Raw genomic sequence first — 18,931 nt, forward strand, 5'->3', positions numbered from 1 at the left:
ATCTGTAAGAGAGGAGCAGAGGATGGAGTGAACATCATTGGGGGGATCTGCAAGAGAGGAGAAAAGGACAGAGTGAACATGGGGGGTGGAGGGATCTGCAAGAGAGGAGCAAAGGACAGAGTGAACATGGTTGGGGGGTGGAGGGATCTGCAAGAGAGGAGCAGAGGACAGAGTGAACATGGTTGGGGGGTGGAGGGATCTGCAAGAGAGGAGCAGAGGACAGAGTGAACATGGTTGGAGGGTGGAGGGATCTGTAAGAGGAGCAAAGGACAGAGTGAACATGGTTGGAGGGTGGAGGGATTTGCAAGAGAGGAGCAGAGGACACAGTGAACATGACTGAGGGGTGGAGGGATCTGCAAGAGAGGAACAGAGGACACAGTGAACATGGGGGATGGAGGGATCTGCAAGAGAGGAGCAGAGGACAGAGTGAACATGGTTGGAGGGATCTGCAAGAGAGGAGCAGAGGATGGAGTGAACATGGAGGGTGGAGGGATCTGCAAGAGAGGAGCAGAGGACAGAGTGAACATGGTTGGGGTTGGAGGGATCTGCAAGAGAGGAGCAGAGGACAGAGTGAACATGGTTGGAGGGTGGAGGGATCTGCAAGAGAGGAGCAAAGGACAGAGTGAACATGGTTGGGGTTGGAGGGATCTGCAAGAGAGGAGCAGAGGACAGAGTGAACATGGAAGTTGGAGGGTGGAGGGATCTGCAAGAGAGGAACAAAGGACAGAGTGAACATGGAGGTTGGAGGGATCTGCAAGAGGACAGAGTGAACATGGAGGTTGGAGGGATCTGCAAGAGAGGAGCAGAGGACAGAGTGAACATGGTTGGAGAGTGGAGGGATCTGTAAGAGAGGAACAAAGGACAGAGTGAACATGGTTGGAGGGATCTGCAAGAGAGGAACAGAGGACAGAGTGAACATGGTTGGAGGGTGGAGGGATCTGCAAGAGAGGAACAGAGGACACAGTGAACATGGTTGGAGGGTGGAGGGATCTGCAAGAGAGGAGCAGAGGATGGAGTGAACATGGGGGGTGGAGGGATGTGCAAGAGAGGAGCAGAGGACAGAGTGAACATCATTGGGGGGATCTGCAAGAGAGGAGCAGAGGACAGAGTGAACATGGAGGTTGGAGGGATCTGCAAGAGAGGAACAAAGGACAGAGTGAACATGGTTGGGGGGTGGAGGGATCTGCAAGAGAGGAGCAGAGGATGAAGTGAACATGGAGGTTGGAGGGATCTGCAAGAGAGGAGCAGAGGACAGAGTGAACATGGTTGGAGGGTGGAGGGATCTGCAAGAGAGGAGCAGAGGACAGAGTGAACATGGAGGTTGGAGGGATCTGCAAGAGAGGAGCAGAGGATGAAGTGAACATGGAGGTTGGAGGGATCTGTAAGAGAGGAGCAGAGGACAGAGTGAACATGGTTGGGGTTGGAGGGATCTGCAAGAGAGGAGCAGAGGACAGAGTGAACATGGAGGTTGGAGGGATCTGCAAGAGAGGAGCAGAGGACAGAGTGAACATGGAGGGTGGAGGGATCTGCAAGAGAGGAACAGAGGATGAAGTGAACATGGGGGGTGGAGGGATCTGTAAGAGAGGAGCAGAGGACAGAGTGAACATGGTTGGAGGGTGGAGGGATCTGCAAGAGGAGAAAAGGACAGAGTGAACATGACTGAGGGGTGGAGGGATCTGCAAGAGGGGAGCAGAGGACAGAGTGAACATGGAGGTTGGAGGGTGGAGGGATCTGCAAGAGAGGAGCAGAGGACAGAGTGAAAAGGGAAGAAGAGGGAGAGGAAAAAAACCACTTCAAACAATAGGTTTGTGCTTAAACTAAATATAGGTATTGATACAGAAAAGAGTGGGGTTGGATCAAGACATGGTGGATTCTGCCAGTAGGGTTGGATCAAGACCTGGTGGGTTCTCTGTCCCTGGAGGTGTTTCAGAGGACACTCAGTGCCACATCCAGTCCCTTCTCCAGCCTCGTTGCTCTTCTCTGGCCCCGCTCCAGCCCCTCAATCTCTTTCCTCAACTGAGGGGCCCAGAACTGAACACAACACTCAAGGTGTGGCTTAATTATCCTCCCAGAGGCTGAAATATCCTCCCAGTGGAAGGACTGAGAGCACAACAAAAGGAAAGAAAAAGGAGAAAAACAAAGGATTGTTCCACCAAACCCCAACTTTCTAAACAGAAAAGATTTTTTCCCCAAAAAAATCCAGCAACAGGCAAAAAAAAAAGGATTTTTCCACCAAACCCCAACTTCCTAAACTGAAAAGATTTTTTCCCAAAAATAAATCCATCAAAAGGCAGAAAACTGTGGAGAAAAAAAAAAAAAGATTGTTCCACCAAACCCCAACTTCCTAAATAGAAATATTTTTTCCCCCAACAAGTCCAGCAACAGGCAGAAAAAAAAAATTATTCCGCCAAACCCCAACTTTCTAAATAGAAAAGATTTTTCCCAAAAAAATCCAGCAACAGGCAGAAAAAAAAAAGATTGTTCCACCAAACCCCAACTTTCTAAATAGAAATTATTTTTTCCCCAACAAGTCCAGCAACAGGCAGAAAAAACAAAGGATTGTTCCACCAAACCCCAACTTTCTAAATAGAAAAGATTTTTCCAAAAAAAAAAAAAATTCCAGCAAAAGGCAGAAAACTGTGGAGAAAAAACAAAGGATTGTTCCACCAAACCCCAACTTCCTAAATAGAAATAATTTTTTCTCAAAAAAATCCAGGAAAAGGCAGAAAACTGTGGAGAAAGAAAAAAGATTTTTCCACTAAACCCCAACTTTCTAAATAGAAAAGATTTTTTCCCCCCAAAATCCAGCAAAAGGCAAAAAACTGTGGAGAAAAAAAAATGATTGTTCCACCAAACCCCAACTTCCTAAATAGAATTTTTTTTTCCCAAAAAAATCCAGCAACAGGCAGAAAAAAAAAATTTTCCACCAAACCCCAACTTTCTAAATAGAAGTTATTTTTTCCCAAAAAAAATCCAAGGAAAAAGGCAGAAAACTGTGGAGAAAAAATGGATTATTCCACCAAACCCCAACTTTCTAAATAGAAAAGATTTTTTCCCCCCAAAAAAAAAATCCATCAAAAGGCAGAAAACTGTGAAGGAAAAAAAAAAGATTGTTCCACCAAACCCCAACTTTCTAAATAGAATTTTTTTCCCCCAACAAATCCAGTAACAGGCAGAAAAAAAAAAGATTTTTCCACCAAACCCCAACTTTCTAAATAGAAATTATTTTTTCCCCAAAAAAATCCAGCAAAAGGCAGAAAACTGTGGAGAAAAAAAAAAAAGATTGTTCCACCAGACCCCAACTTTCTAAATAGATATAATTTTTTTCCAAAATAAATCCAGCAAAAGGCAGAAAACTGTGGAGAAAAACAAAGGATTGTTCCACCAGACCCCAACTTTCTAAATAGAAATAATTTTTCCCAACAAATCCAGCAACAGGCAGAAAACTGGAGAAAAAAATGATTGTTCCACCAAACCCCAACTTTCTAAACAGAAAAGATTTTTTCCCAAAAAAAAAAAAATCCAGGAAAAAGGCAGAAAACTGTGGAGAAAAAAAACAAGATTGTTCCACCAAACCCCAACTTTCTACATAGAAAATTATTTTTTCCCCAACAAATCCAGCAACAGGCAGAAAACTGTGGAAAAAAAAATTATTCCACCAAACCAAACAGAAAAGATTTTTTCCCCAAAAAAAAAAAATCCAGGAAAAAGGCAGAAAACTGGAGAAAAAAAAAAAGGGATTGTTCCACCAAACCCCAACTTTCTAAATAGAAATAATTTTTCCCAAAAAAAATCCAGCAACAGGCAGAAAAAAAAAGATTTTTCCACCAAACCCCAACTTTCTAAATAGAAATAATTTTTCCAAAAAAAAATCCAGCAACAGGCAGAAAAAAAAAGATTTTTCCACCAAACCCCAACTTTCTAAATAGAAATTATTTTTTTCCCCCAACAAATCCAGCATAAAAAAAAAAAAGGATTATCAACAGACAACAATTGAGCAAAGAGAGCAAGGAAAGGTTTGGACTAACCTCGTTCACAAGAGGGGAAGGAGGAAGAGAAGTGGGAGGAAGGAGCTGAGCTGAGGTGGATTTTATCCCACATCTCCCATGGCCTGAGGACCACAGACACCCTTTGTACATGAAATGAGCTCCCAGTGAGGTTGGGAATGCAAAATCCTCCCGAGTTCCTTCAATGTTTCCCTCTCACTGCTCATTATTTCCTTTTCACTTCCTTCTCTTCTGCCAGACCTTTGCAGTCCTGCAGGTTTCTCTCAGCTCAGCTCACCAAGGAGGGGGGAAATTTATTCCACTCCCACCTTTGAGTCCTGAAAAAAATTCATCCAGCCCAGCCTGAGTTTTGCTTTAGTCATAAAGGAAAACACTAAGGATGGAAATAATGCATAATATACAAAATATAATACATAATTCATCCTTCCAAGGTGTTCTTTTATTAAGGAGAGGAGTCTAAATCCTTAATAAATTCCTGTCTCCACCAGTGGTTACAAAGCTCTGCCTCAAGCCAAGTGGAGGAACAATCTAGTCTGGATTTTGTGGTTTGGGAATGCCCTGCCAAAAAAAAAAAAAAAAAGGCACATCCACACCTGAAATCCCAGAGAATCCAGAGAGAAAGTGGGGTGGGATTTAGGGACAAAAGACATTTTATCACATTTCAACCTCTTTTATCAGTTATTTTACAAAGGGGGGGGTTAAATCCCTTCTTTGTCATCTCAGCTCCCAAATATGAATCATGGGATGGTTTGGGTTGGAAGGGACCTTAAAGATCAACCAGTACCACCCCAGGGACACCTTCTTCTATCCCAGGTTTCTCCAACCTGGTCTTGGACACTCCCAGGGATGGGGAATCCATGGAATAACCTGTGCCAGGGCCTGCCCACCCTGCCAGGGAGGAATTCCATCCTCAATATCCCACCTGACCCTCCTCTCTGTCCATGTGAACCCATCCCCTTGTCCTGTCACTCCAGGCCCTTGGGAATTGTCTCTCCCCAGGTTTCCTGGAGCTCCTTCAGGTCCTGCAAGGCCACAGTTGGGTCCCCCCAAAGCTTCTCCTCTCCAGGCTGGACAATCCCAACTTTAAGTCATGGAATCCTGGAATGGTTTGGATTGGAAAGGACCTTAAAGATCATCCCATTCCACCCCTTTTCATGGGCAGGGACACCTTCTACTGTCCCAGGGTGCTCCAACCTGTCCTTGGACACTCCCAGTGATGGAGCAGCCACAGCTTCTCTGCCCAACCTGTGCCAGGGCCTGCCCACCCTCACAGGGAACAATTCCTTCCCTATATCCCATCTAAGCATCTTCTCTGTCCATGTGAACCCATCCCCTTGTCCTGTCCCTCCAGGCCCTTGGGAATTGTCTCTCCCCAGGTTTCCTGGAGCTCCTTCAGGTCCTGGAAAGCCACAGTTGGGTCCCCCCAAAGCTTCTCCTCTCCAGGCTGGACAATCCCAACTCTGTGTTTTCATCAGCTTTAAGTCATGGAATCTTGGAATGGTTTGGATTGGAAAGGACCTTAAAGATCATCCCATTCCACCCCTTTACATGGGCAGGGACACCTCCCACTATTCCAGGTTGCTCCAACCTGGCCTTGGGCACTTCCAGGAATGGGGAGTCCATGGAATAACCTGTGCCAGAGCCTGTCCACCCTCATGGGCAGCAATTCCTTCCCAATATCCCATCTAAGCATCTTCTCTGTAAATCTGAAGCCATTCCCCTTTTCCTGTCCCTCCAGGCCCTTGGGAATTGTCTCTCCCCAGGTTTCCTGGAGCCCCTTCAGGTCCTGCAAGGCCACAGTTGGGTCCCCCCAAAGCTTCTCCTCTCCAGGCTGGACAATGCCAAGTGTCCCAGCCCTTCCCTACAGCAGAGCTGCTCCAGCCCTCTGGTCACCTCCTGTGGAGCTGCTCCAGCCCTCTGGTCACCTCCTGTGGAGCTGCTCCAGCCCTCTGGTCACCTCCTGTGGAGCTGCTCCAACCCTCTGGTCACCTCCTGTGGAGCTGCTCCAACCCTCTGGTCACCTCCTGTGGAGCTGCTCCAGCTCTCTGGTCACCTCCTGTGGAGCTGCTCCAGCTCTCTGGTCACCTCCTGTGGAGCTGCTCCAGCCCTCTGGTCACCTCCTGTGGAGCTGCTCCAACCCTCTGGTCACCTCCTGTGGAGCTGCTCCAGCCCTCTGGTCACCTCCTGTGGAGCTGCTCCAGCCCTCTGATCAACACAAGAGCTTCTCTTTCCTCCAATGTCTTCCCTTTTGAAGACAAACCCATCAGAAATCTCTGTTATATTTTATAAAAATACTCCTGGACAATCTCCTGACCATGTCCCAACTCCAGATTGGTCTGGTTGGCTCAAAGAATTCCTCCAAGAGGCTTTGAAACCTCCTCAAAGAGTTGTTTTGAAGATGGGAACGTGTCAACTGGCAATTGGTTCTAAGTGGGTCAGACTGGGAAGGGCACAAGAGAGAGTTTTAATAAATGCCTTAATGTGATCTTGGATCCCAAAAGAGTCACCAGGTAAAAAAATTTCTGAGGAGCTGAAAAAAAAAAATCCTTCTTTATTAGACTGTGCTTGGAGTAAATTCATGTTGACACAGAGAGTTGGTGTAAAAGCAGCAGAAATTAAAATTCCCCATAAATTGTGAAGATGAAAGAATTTTTGATGGGTGGGTTGTGCTTCTCATGTAATTCCAGGCTAAAGCCAGACTGGAAAACCAAAGCAGGACAATTTCTTTATCAAGGAAAGGTTCCACCTGCAAAAGTGTGTGTGGGAACTAATAAATGCACCAAAAAAACTCCTCATTAAAAAAAGTCTCAGAAATTCAGTGTCATTGCACCTGTTTCTCCTTTCTGAACATCCAACGGGGACATGGAGATCAAATTGATCTTCACTTTCTTCAGGGACTCTGATTTTAGGCCCTACAAATGATGGATGAGAACCTTAAAAAAAGAAAATTCCACTTGAAATAGAACTGAGAGTTTAATGAGGGCTCCAAAATCCTGCCCAAGCCAAAGGTGGTTCCAGAGCAGGACTTGCTTTTCATTTGAAACCCTCAAGGGTAAATCGAGGGGGTTCTTTCCACCAAAGTGGACATTTCCTCCTCCTGAAATCCACATCTCTGCTCTTTGATCTTTCCTTGTCTCATGGAAAGGATCCTTCCTGTCACCAGAGAAGCCCTTTTTGATGTTCCTCAAGGTGCAATCAGCGATTCCTCCCAGATCTGAGTGAATCACTGATCACTTCAGTCCCACCAGTCCTGTCAGCAGGGCTGCTGTAGAAATTCCATCTGATTTAGTTGGAAAACTCCCTCCTGGAAACCTTTTTTTATGCACAGACTCCACTCAGTGCAGGACTTTTCCATTTATCATCTTTCATGCTCTGCTTTTGCTGCCTCAAGCCATGACCTAAAAGAGGACCCTGTAGAGGGGCTGGCACTGATTTTTTTTCCTTCCTGTGACCAGTGACAGGACCTGAGGGAGCTGCTGGAGCTGTGCCAGGGTGGTGGGCACTGACCAGGGTTTAGGTTGGATCAGAAGGTTCTTCCCCCAGAGGGTGGTGGGCACTGACCAGGGTTAGGTTGGATCAGAAGGTTCTTCCCCCAGAGGGTGGTGGGCACTGACCAGGCTCCCCAGGGCAGTGGGCACAGCCCCAAGGCTGCCAGAGCTCCAGGAGAGTTTGGATGATCCTCTGGGACACAGGATGTGACTCTTGGGGATGGTCCTGTGCAGGGCCAGGAGTTGGACTCCATGGTCCCTTCCAGCTCAGCAGATTCTGGGATTTTGTGGTGGCCTGAAGTTGTGTCAGAGCAGGTTTGGGATGGATCTCAGGGCAAGGTTGGACATCAGGGCAAGGTTTTCTACCCCCAGGGTTGGGTTGGATCAGAAGGTTCTTCCCCCAGAGGGTGGTGGGCACTGAGCAGGGTTAGGTTGGATCAGAAGGTCCTTCCCCCCAGAGGGTGGTGGGCACTGACCAGGGTTGGGTTGGATCAGAAGGTTCTTTCCCCAGAGGGTGGTGGGCACTGACCAGGGTTAGGTTGGATCAGAAGGTTCTTCCCCCAGAGGGTGGTGGGCACTGACCAGGGTTGGGTTGGATCAGAAGGTTCTTCCCCCAGAGGGGGACTGTGCTGACTGTTGGATTGAAATTTTCCACTCTGCAGGGATTTTCACATCATGGCATGTCCTGCCACAAAGGGAGGCAAAGAGGCCAAAAAAAAAAAGCCACAAGGAAACTCAAATTCAGATGCAACATCAGTTTAATGATAAAAAGTCAAGTAGTTTTCAGCAAAACAAAAGGCATTTTATACATAAATATATATATTTATAAAGAGGAAAGAAGCCACTTTAACCATTCCAGCTGAGAGACAACAAGCAAGACTCCATTTTTCCATAATTCCTCATTAAACACCCTCCAACTGACCATTCAAAAGCTCTAAATTGTCTCAGGTCAGTGTGAAATTCAGACTCACAGATACAAGAAAAGTCTTTAAAAGAAGATTTTCAAGACTAAGATAAGTTGGCAACATGCCCAGACAGCCCCTCCAACCCTTCCTTCAGCTGCAGGAGGGTGTGAAGGTTCTCAGCCCTTCTGGAAATGCTGGCCAGCAGCTCCATGTGACCTTTGGCTTTGGGCTCCCTGGGTGAGGCACTGGCTGCACTCACGGCCAGGCTTTAGCAGGGCAGGCACCTCCTGCCACAGTAACGCCCACCAAAGCCACCAAGGCCACCAAGGCCACCAAGGCCATATCCTCCAGAGTTGATGGGCACTCCCTCTTCACTCAGGATGCTCCCAACAGCAGCAGAGGTGGTGGAACCGACGGCAGTGTTCTGGGGGAAGGAGCTGAGGATGGGGCCGGGCAGGGTCACCACCACGGGCGAGGGCTGGATCACCACCCGGGAGTCCTGGCACTGCCTGACACAGGGCTCGTTGCAGCTGTTGGCCAGAGGGGTTGGGCCACAGGGACGGCACAGGTCGTAGCAGGACATGGTTGTGGCTGGAGGTGCACCTGGGAGAGAGGGCAGGGAGGGCAGAGGGTGAGGAACAGCCTGAGATCCCTCTCAGGAGGACAGAGAGTGGAGACTGAGAAGAAGGGAAAAGCTGCCACCCTGAGATCAGCTCAGTTGGTTAAAACTTGGTTGCAATAATGCCAAGGCCATGGGTTCAATCTCCTCTGTGGGCCATTGACTTCAGAGTTGGACTGGATAATCCTTGTGGGTCCTTCCAACTCAGAATAGTCTGTGATTCTATCTTGAATATGAAATCCTTATATGAATCCAAATACTCTTCTGCTTCTCAGGGAGGAGGAAAGGATTAGGGATCTCATCCCCATGGATTCCCCACAAAGAGAGCCCAACACCTTCTCCCACTTCTTCCCAATGAACAGAAGAAGCAGGGAGAAGATGGGCACAGAGTGGGTCATAGGTTTGTTGTCAGAAGAAGAGGCAGAGGAGGATAAAGAGGCAGAAGGTGGTGAATAGGCACAGAGTGAGGAACAGCCTGTGATCCCACTCAGCAGAACAAAGAGTGGAGACTGAGGAGAAGGGAGAGGCTGCCCAGGGAAGAGGAAAGGATTAGGGATCTCATCCCCATGGATTCCCCACAAAGAGAGCCCAACATCTTCTCCCACCTCCTCCCAGTGAACAAAACAGGCAGGGAGAACACGGGGACAGGGTGGGGTGTAGGTTTGTTTTCAGAAGAAGAGGCAGAGGGTGGTGAAGAGGCAGGGGGTGGTGAAGAGGCAGAGGGTGGTGAAGAGGCAAAGGGTGGTGAAGAGGCACAGGGTGAGGAACAGCCTGAGATCCTGCTCAGTAGGACAAAGAGTAGAGACTGAGGAGAAGGGAAAGGCTGCTCAGGGAGGAGGAAAGGTTTGGGAATCCCATCTCCATGGTTTCCCCACAAAGAGAGCCCAACATCTTCTCCCACCTCCTCCCAGTGAACAGAACAGGCAGGGAGAGCACGAGCACAGGGTGGGTCATAAGTTTGTTGTCAGAAGAAGAGGCAGAGGATGGTCAAGAGGCAAAGGGTGAGGCACAGCCTGAGATTCCTCTCCAGGAGAACAAGGAGTGGAGATGGAGGAGAAGGGAAAGGCTGCTCAGGGAAGAGGAAAGGATTAGGGATTCAATCCCCATGGATTCCCCACAAAGAGAGCCCAACATCTTCTCCCACCTCTCCCAGTGACCAGAACAGGCAGGGAGAGCACGAGCACAGGGTGGGGTGTAGGTTTGTTTTCAGAAGAAGAGGCAGAGGGTGGTGAAAAGGAGAGGATGGTGAAGAGGCAGAGGATGAAGAGGAAGAGGGTGGTGAAGAGGCAGACAATGGTGAAGAGGCAGAAGGTGGTGAAGAGGCAGAGGGTGAAGCACAGCCTGAGATCCCTCTCAGCAGGACAAAGAGTGGAGACTGAGGAGAAGGGAAAGGCTGCTCAGGGAAGAGGAAAGGATTAGGGATCTCATCCCCATGGATTCCCCACAAAGAGAGCCCAACATCTTCTCCCACCTCTCCCAGTGAACAGAACAGGCAGGAAGAACACGGGCACAGGGTGGGGTGTAGGTTTGTTGTCAGAAGAGGCAGAGGGTGGTGAAGAGGCAGAGGGTGGTGAAGAGGCAGGGGGTGGTGAAGAGGCAGGGGGTGGTGAAGAGGCAGGGGGTGGTGAAGAGGCAGGGGGTGGTGAAGAGGCAGAGGGTGGTGAAGAGGCAGGGGGTGGTGAAGAGGCAGAGGATGGTGAAGAGGCAGAGAGTGAGGCACAGCCTGAGATCTCAGTGAGAGAAACACAGTGGGGAGAAGGGACAGGCAGAATAGGGAGGAAGGGAGATTCAACAGCCCAAATCCCAAAGTTTTCCCTTCAATGAAAGCCCAACACCTTTTCCCACCCATTCTCCCAGTAAAGAACAAGGATAAAGAGGGGATGAACAGGATTAAGGCTCTCAGTGACCACTCCAGATTAGCAGAGATTCTGTCAAGGCCACAAGAGAAAGAGGAGAACAAGAGAAGAAACACAGTGAGGCAAAAGCTCTTGGTGCTCACCTGGCTCACCGAGGAGGAGAAGGCAGGAGAAGTGGATGAGGAGCTGCAGTTGGACAGGCTTTTTATACAGCCCCAAACAGCCCCAGGCCCAGATGCACCTTTGCACATGAAATGTGTTTACCAAGCTCATTTTGCATGCAAAACACCCCAATTAAAGAAATGGGGCCACTGCAACGCTGCCTTTTCATTTCCCTGTCCCTGCCAGGCCCACTCAGCCTCACAGGCCCCTTTCAAGTCACACCATTAGAGGCCCAAATATTTCCAGGGGAAATGACAGGTCAGCACAGAGGGGATGATGCAGCCAGTGCTGAGTGTCCCATCCCAGCAGGTGATTCCAGGCCCTTTGCCCTGCAGGGCTTCACTTTAAACTCTTTCCTGACAAAGAGGGTGAGGCTTCTCCCAGCCCTAAGGCTCCAGCCTGGCCATGCCCTCGGGGTTGGCACCATCAGTCTCATTCTGTGCTCACTCACTCAGAATGGGCAGTGCCTTTCTGGGCAGGGCAACTCTGCTCTTGGGCTTCAGACTCTCTTGGAGACTGAGCTTTGATCTCTGCACAAGTTTGCTGCTTCTTTTGCCTTTTTTCTCCTCTTCTCCTTCATCCCAACCTGCCTTGAGCAGACAACTATCAATGGTTAAGGATGAAGGTTCCCCTCCCACCACTCTTGGCTGAAGAAACCTCCTTGTCTTGGAGCCATCCCTGTGACCAAGGCACATCCTGGCCAATGGACACATGTCCTTCTTTCTGCCCCTGGTTGTGCCACAACTGCTGCTTTGGCACATCCTGAGTGCTGGCACATCACCAAACCCTTGGCAGGAATTCCATGGGACACCCAACCCTGCTCAGCAACCCAGGGAGGTGGTGGGTCCCCATCCCTGGAGGTGTTCAAGGAACAGCTGGATGTGGCACTCAGGGCTCTGGTCTGGCTGAGAAGATGTTGATGGGTCAAAGATCAGCCTTGATGATATGGAGGGTCTTTTCCAGCCTAAATCATTCTGGGAGTCTTTGCAATGGACAGATGGAGGAAAGTGTAACAAGAGGTGCCTTCTGCTCTCCCTGAAGGACAACAGGAGCAGCAGGACCAAAGCATTGTCTGTGTGGAAGGAGGGGCAGAGACCCGAGCTGGTGGAAAACCAGTCCCTCAGTGTCCCCAGCCTGGAGACAGGCAAGCCTGGTTGGAGGGACCCAAGAATCAGGGCTGATGACCTCTCCAGGTACAGCCTGGACAGCAGCTGGGTGGGGTTTCTGGAGCAGCTGCTGCACATCTGCCCCAGCCTGATGTCCCTTCAGGACAGAGTGACACACATGGAGTGACTCCACAATTAGTGTTTCTGCCCACAGGACTATTGGGGTGGGGAGAAGATGCTCTTCCTGCTCCCTTCTGACCCCTGTGCTACTCCCAGGATGTGTCACTCAGGGCTGTGTCCAGTTCTGGGCCATTCATGGCCGGAGACACCTTGAGGAGCTGGAGGGTGTTCAGAGAAGGGAACAGAGATGGGGAAGGGGAAGGAGCAGCAGGAGGAGGGTCTGGAGAACTCCTGAGGGAGCTGGGGGGGCTCAGCCTGGAGAAAAGGAGGCTCAGGGGGGACCTTCTGGCTCTGCAATCCCTGAGGGATCCAGGGCAAGGGTGGGATCTTCTGCCAGGGAACAGGGACAGGCCAAGGGGAAGGGTGGGATCTTCTGCCAGGGAAGAGGGACAGGCCAAGGGCAAGGGTGGGATCTTCTGCCAGGGAACAGGGACAGGCCAAGGGCAAAGGGCCTCAGACTTTGCCAGGGGAGGGGCAGGTGGGCCATGAGGAAGAATTTCTCCCTGGAAAGGGTGTTGAGGCCTTGGAAGGGGCTGCCCAGGGAGGTGGTGGAGTCCCCACCCCTGCAGGTGTCCAAGAAATAAATGAACGTGGCACTGAGTGTCTTTAGTGTAATTGTAAAGATGTTGATCAGTCCAAGGTTGGACTTAATGATCTTGGAGGTCTTTTCCAACCTCAGTCATTCTGTGATACCTTCAGATGAGGGACCCAACTCAGCCCACCCCCAAAGAGCCAACATCCAGCAGAGGACTCACATTTCCCTTTACCCAGTTGCCTTGGGTGCAACCTGTCCCTTCAGCTCCTTGGGTTCCTCCTTGAGTTCCAGGGTTTGGTTGAGGGAAAGGAAAACCACCAGCTATAGATGCAAACTTGCAATAACAGCTTTGGGCAGGTGAGTGTCAACCAGCACAGAAACATCTTCCAGCAGGTCAGTGTTTTGCCTCATCAGCTGGAATCCAGTGTCCAACCTTCCTTCTTGCTCACATGTCCCCTTGGGCACTTCATGGTCACCCTTTGTGTGCTCACACAGCACCACAACCTTTCCACTGCTCCATGTGACTTCCAATGACTGTGGCCTTGTTGAGGTTACTCCACTCATCCCAGGCATGCCAAAGCTCCACCACCCACTTTTCTCCTCCCCCAGGACATCCCATTTCCCAGGGAACAGTTTGGCTGCACATCCCAGGATGGAAGGAACTCAAGGAGACTCAAGATACAATGCAGTGTAAATTTTAATGAATTTAAAGACAGAAACAAAGCAGTGAGTGTTGAAGGGACCCAGCCCAGCCCTGCCCAGCAGTGGGACACACGTCTGCTCCCACACACACGGCACAGGGGCATGGGCAGGACCCTGCTCTGCTTGAGTCAGCAGGACCCATGGCACAGGACAGCAGGACACAACAGCGACTCATGATGAGCAGAAGAAAGCAGCACAAGACATCAGCTGGTCACGTTCCCCTCCCTCCATTGCAGGAGGAGGAGGAGGAGGGAATTCTTCTGGAAATGCTGGCCAGCAGCTCCATGTGACCTTTGGCTTTGGGCTCCCTGGGTGAGGCACTGGCTGCACTCACGGCCAGGCTTTAGCAGGGCAGGCACCTCCTGCCACAGTAGCGCCCACCAAAGCCACCAAGGCCACCAAGGCCACCAAGGCCATATCCTCCAGAGTTGATGGGCACTCCCTCTTCACTCAGGATGCTCCCAACAGCAGCAGAGGTGGTGGAACCCACGGCAGTGTTCTGGGGGAAGGAGCTGAGGATGGGGCCGGGCAGGGTCACCACCACGGGCGAGGGCTGGATCACCACCCGGGAGTCCTGGCACTGCCTGACACAGGGCTCGTTGCAGCTGTTGGCCAGAGGGGTTGGGCCACAGGGACGGCACAGGTCGTAGCAGGACATGGTTGTGGCTGGAGGTGCACCTGAGAGAGAGGGCAGGGAGGGCAGAGGGTGAGGAACAACCTGAGATCTCAGTGAGAGAAACACAGAGTGGGTTGAAGGGACAGCCAGAACAGGGAGGAAGGAAAATTCAACAGCCCAAATCCCAAAGTTTCTCTGTAGAAACCCCAATATCTCCTCCCACCTCTCCTCAGTGAAGAACAAGGACAGCATGGACAATGGGAGCAAGATCAAGGCTCTTGGGTGATGCAGCAAAGAGGCAAAGATTTGGTCGAGGCCAGAAGAAGAGAAGAAGAGAAAGAGAAGGGAAGGAGAAAAAGGGAAGGGAAGAGAAAAAAAAAGAAAGAGAAGAGAAGAGAAGAGAAAAAAAGAAAGAGAAGGGAAGAGAAGAGAAAGAGAAGGGAGGAGAAGAAGAGAAAGAGAAGGGAGGAGAAGAAGAGAAAGAGAAGGGAGGAGAAGAAGAGAAAGAGAAGGGAGGAGAAGAAAAGAAAAGAAAGAGAAGGGAGGAGAAGAAGAGAAAAGAAAGAGAAGGGAGGAGAAGAAGAGAAAGAGAAGGGAAGGGAAGAAGAGAAAGAGAAGGGAAGAGAAAAAGAGAAAGAGAAGGGAAGGGAAGAAGAGAAAGAGAAGGGAAGGGAAGAAGAGAAAGAGAAGGGAGGAGAAGAAGAGAAAGAGAAGGGAGGAGAAGAAGAGAAAGAGAAGGGAGGAGAAGAAGAGAAAGAGAAGGGAGGAGAAGAAGAGAAAGAGAAGGGAAGAGCGAGGCAAAAGCTCTTGGTGCTCACCTGGCTCACCGAGGAGGAGAAGGCAGGAGAAGTGGATGAGGAGCTGCAGTTGGACAGGCTTTTATACAGCCCCAAACAGCCCCAGGCCCAGACGCACCTTTGCACATGAAATGTATTTACCAACAAGCTCATATTTTATGCAAAGCAGCCCAATTAAAGTAAACTGCTGGTTGTTTACCTTCCCTGCAACGCTGCCTTTTCATTTCCCTGTCCCTGACTTGCCCACTCAGCCTCTCTGGCTCCTTTCAAGGCTCCTTTCAAGGCACCATTAGAGGCCAAAACGCCTTGCAGGGTATTTTTGGAGGCGAATTGGGCTGTTCCAGCCAAGTGGGGCCACATTTCCAGGTGGTGTCAGCACCTTCCCTCCTCAGGGAGCCTTTTGGGCTTTGGAGTCATAAATGCAGGGGTTTTTTTCATCAGAAAGCCAGGATTAAAGAGCTTTGGTAGGGACTGGCCATGTGTGTTGCTCTCTGTGCCTTTTAAGCCTTCCGAGACATCGTTTCTTCATCAGAGAGACAGTTTGGGTTTGAACTTTTATCTCATCTCGCCTTTCAAACTTTCATCCTGTCTCTTCTGCCTTTATTTTGAGTTGCCTGGAGTTCTCCAATCAGCAGAACAAGGATGTTCCAGAAGGAATGATGCTGCCTTGCCACCAGTAAATATTAATTAGTCAGTGTTATCTCACAGAAACCACTCCCTGACAAGAACATCTTCTGACTTCTAAACTCTTCCTTCTTCCATTCCCCATGGCCTTGCCCCACTTCTGCTTTGGTGGATCTCTGCACCTTGATGGCCCTGCAGGTGGATCTCTGCACCTTGATGGCCCTGCAGGTGGATCTCTGCACCTTGATGGACCTCCACGGGTTGCAGGTGGATCTCTGCACCTTGATGGCCCTGCAGGTGGATCTCTGCACCTTGATGGACCTCTACGGGTTGCAGGTGGATCTCTGCACCTTGATGGACCTCCACGGGTTGCAGGTGGATCTCTGAACCTTGATGGACCTCCATGGGCTGCAGGTGGATCTCTGCACCTTAATGGCCCTGCAGGTGGATCTCTGCATCTTGATGGACCTCCATGGGCTGCAGGTGGATCTCTGCACCTTGATGGCCCTGCAGGTGGATCTCTGCACCTTGATGGACCTCCACGGGCTACAGGTGCATCTCTGCACCCTGATGGTCCTCCATGGGCTGCAGGTGGATCTCTGCACCCTGATGGTCCTCCACAGGCTGCAGGTGGATCTCTGCACCTTGATGGTCCTCCATGGGCTGCAAGTGGATCTCTGCACCTTGATGGACCTGCAGGTGGATCTCTGCACCTTGATGGTCCTCCATGGGCTACAGGTGCCTCTCTGCACCCTGATGGTCCTCCATGGGCTGCAAGTGGATCTCTGCATCTTGATGGCCCTGCAGGTGGATCTCTGCACCTCAATGGACCTCCACGGGCTGCAGGTGAATCTCTGCACCTTGATGGACCTCCATGGGCTGCAGGTGGATCTCTGCACCTTGATGGCCCTGCAGGTGGATCTCTGCACCTTGATGGACCTGCAGGTGAATCTCTGCACCTTGATGGACCTCCATGGGCTGCAGGTGGATCTCTGCATCTTGGTGGCCCTGCAGGTGGATCTCTGCACCCTGAAGGTCCTTCATGGGCTGCAGGTGGATCTCTGCACCTCAGTGGCTCTGCAGGTGGATCTCTGCACTTTGATGGCCCTGCAGGTAGATCTCTGCACCTCGGTGGCCCTGCAGGTGGATCTCTGATCCATCGTGACCCTCCATAGGCTGCAGGTGGATCTCTGCACCTTGATGGACCTCCATGGGCTGCAAGTGGATCTCTGCACCTTGGTGGTCCTGCAGATGGATCTCTGCACCTCCCTGGGCTGCAGGTGGATCTCTGTACCTTGATGGCCCTGCAGGTGGATCTCTTAGGCCCAAATTCCTCATTAGGAAATGTCCCAGTTCATCAGCTGGGACCAGTTTGTCCCTGTGTGGGTGTGACCAAAGCTGTGGATTCCAAACCCTCTGTGTCATTTCCCAAGAACTGTCACCAATGGAGCATTTGCAGCAGCTGCCCAGGGCACAGCTGACCCCTCAGGGTGGGAGGTGGGTGGGAAAGGGCCCTGAGAGACAGGGGAGTGTTCCAGGTGGGTGTCACAGACAGGGGAGTGTTCCAGGTGGGTGTCACAGCCCTGTGGGACAGGGGAGTGTTCCAGGTGGGTGTCACAGACAGGGAAGTGTTCCAGGGTGGGTGTGAAAGGACCCTGTGGGACAGGGGAGTGTTCCAGGTGGGTGTCACAGCCCTGTGGGACAGGGGAGTGTTCCAGGGTGGGTGTCACAGACCCTGGGACAGGGGAGTGTTCCAGGTGGGTGTCACAGCCCTGTGGGACAGGGGAGTGTTCCAGGTGGGTGTCACCTCCCCTGTGGGACAGGGGAGTGTTCCAGGTGGGTGTCACAGACCCCGTGGGACAGGGGAGTGTTCCAGGTGGGTGTCACAGACAGGGGAGTGTTCCAGGTGGGTGTCACAGCCCTGTGGGACAGGGGAGTGTTCCAGGTGGGTGTCACCTCCCCTGTGGGACAGGGGAGTGTTCCAGGTGGGTGTCACAGACCCTGGGACAGGAGCTGGGAGAACTCCCCTCCAGGGAGTCCTTGGCACCTCCACACCCACCTGAGGGCTCAGCTCTGCTCATGGGCCAGCAACGATTCCAAAATCCCCCCTGACTGCCAGAGTCAGATCCCCCAGTGTGGAACTCCCTGCCCTGGGGGAGGGACTGGGGGCTCCCACCTGCACCTGAGGGGATGGAATCTTGGGGTTTGGGACCTCTGGGACCTCTCGTTGGATCCAGAGGAGGAGCAGACCCTGGACAGGAGGAGCCACCACTCTGACCAGACTGTGCCATCATCTGCACCAACAGGTTTGTCCCTCCCTTTTCCTTTGGACTCCACGTGGGGCTCAGCACAGGGGCCACCAAACCCCCCTGTGTTTGTGCCCCAGGGGGTGGGTTACACTGCTGGGGTTGAGGGTTAAACCCAATTTCTCTTTGTGCCTCTGCATTAATTGTGATATTGTCATTAAATTGTCACTCTGATTTATAATCTCTCTTGTGGTGGGTTCATTTTCTCCTGCCTGTTCACCTTAAACCAGCACAGGGAAGATGAAGGGAGCTCTTGGTTTGACAGGAGATGTTTCTCCAAGCAAACACATGTTCAGAAGATAAGCTCAAAACATCAGGTGTGGCTGCAGCACTTCAGTCCTGCATCTCAAAAAGGATTCCCTTCAAAATTCACACCAGTTTTCTATCCAGGCCATTTCCACCTCCAGCAAAACATGAAAAGCAACAGAGCCATTTCCTGCCCTATCTCCCTTCTCCAGGCTCAAACATCCTGAACCTCCCTGATCCTTCAGGGCATTCACTGGGGATGTTCCTTTCCTTCCCTGCTTTGGTTTTGACTTTGTTCTTGCTGTTGGTTCCTCATGGCTCACAGTCAAGGATGGGAGGACATTTCTACAGGGTTTTCCAGCAGATAAGGAGACAGGGGAACTTTGAAGAATCACAGGGAAGACAAGAGGGCAACCATCTGGTGGAAACACACACACTGAACCCCAAGATGCTGCAGGAGAGCAGCCTTTGACTCTGCCAGAAGACAACTGTGGGGCCAAGTATGAACTATCCCCAGAGAGAAACATACCACAGAAGGGAGGAAAAGAGAAGAAAATTGAAAATCAGAGCTCCTATTGGCTTTTTAGTTGCACTTGGTGCCATGTGGGTCCTTGACTTGTTTGTGACTCCTCAATTTGTTTGTGACTCCTTCTGGTTCCAGAGTGTGGAAGATGAACTTGGAGCGGGGAAGAGAAAGGACAAATTGTAGGTGGTAACACAATCATAGCCGTGGGCAGGTGGGTGTAAACCCACCCAGAAATATCTTCCAGCAGGTCAATGTT

The 18,931-nt window shown here is 50.8% G+C and overlaps 2 protein-coding genes across 2 annotated transcripts; both read right to left on the minus strand.

Annotated features, from left to right (window-relative positions):
• Positions 1 to 8,668: 8,668 nt before the first annotated feature.
• LOC139683941 (feather beta keratin) lies at positions 8,669 to 8,983 on the minus strand. Its single transcript, XM_071579465.1, has one exon. It carries the CDS (start codon positions 8,981 to 8,983, stop codon positions 8,669 to 8,671), a length of 315 nt encoding a protein of 104 aa, XP_071435566.1.
• A 4,920-nt stretch (positions 8,984 to 13,903) lies between these two features.
• Positions 13,904 to 14,218, minus strand: LOC139683942 (feather beta keratin). The gene has a single exon (XM_071579467.1). It carries the CDS (start codon positions 14,216 to 14,218, stop codon positions 13,904 to 13,906), a length of 315 nt encoding a protein of 104 aa, XP_071435568.1.
• Between the last annotated feature and the right edge of the window lie 4,713 nt (positions 14,219 to 18,931).

Source organism: Pithys albifrons, chromosome 30, assembly GCF_047495875.1.
Source record: "Pithys albifrons albifrons isolate INPA30051 chromosome 30, PitAlb_v1, whole genome shotgun sequence".
In the NCBI taxonomy this organism is placed as follows: domain Eukaryota; kingdom Metazoa; phylum Chordata; class Aves; order Passeriformes; family Thamnophilidae; genus Pithys; species Pithys albifrons.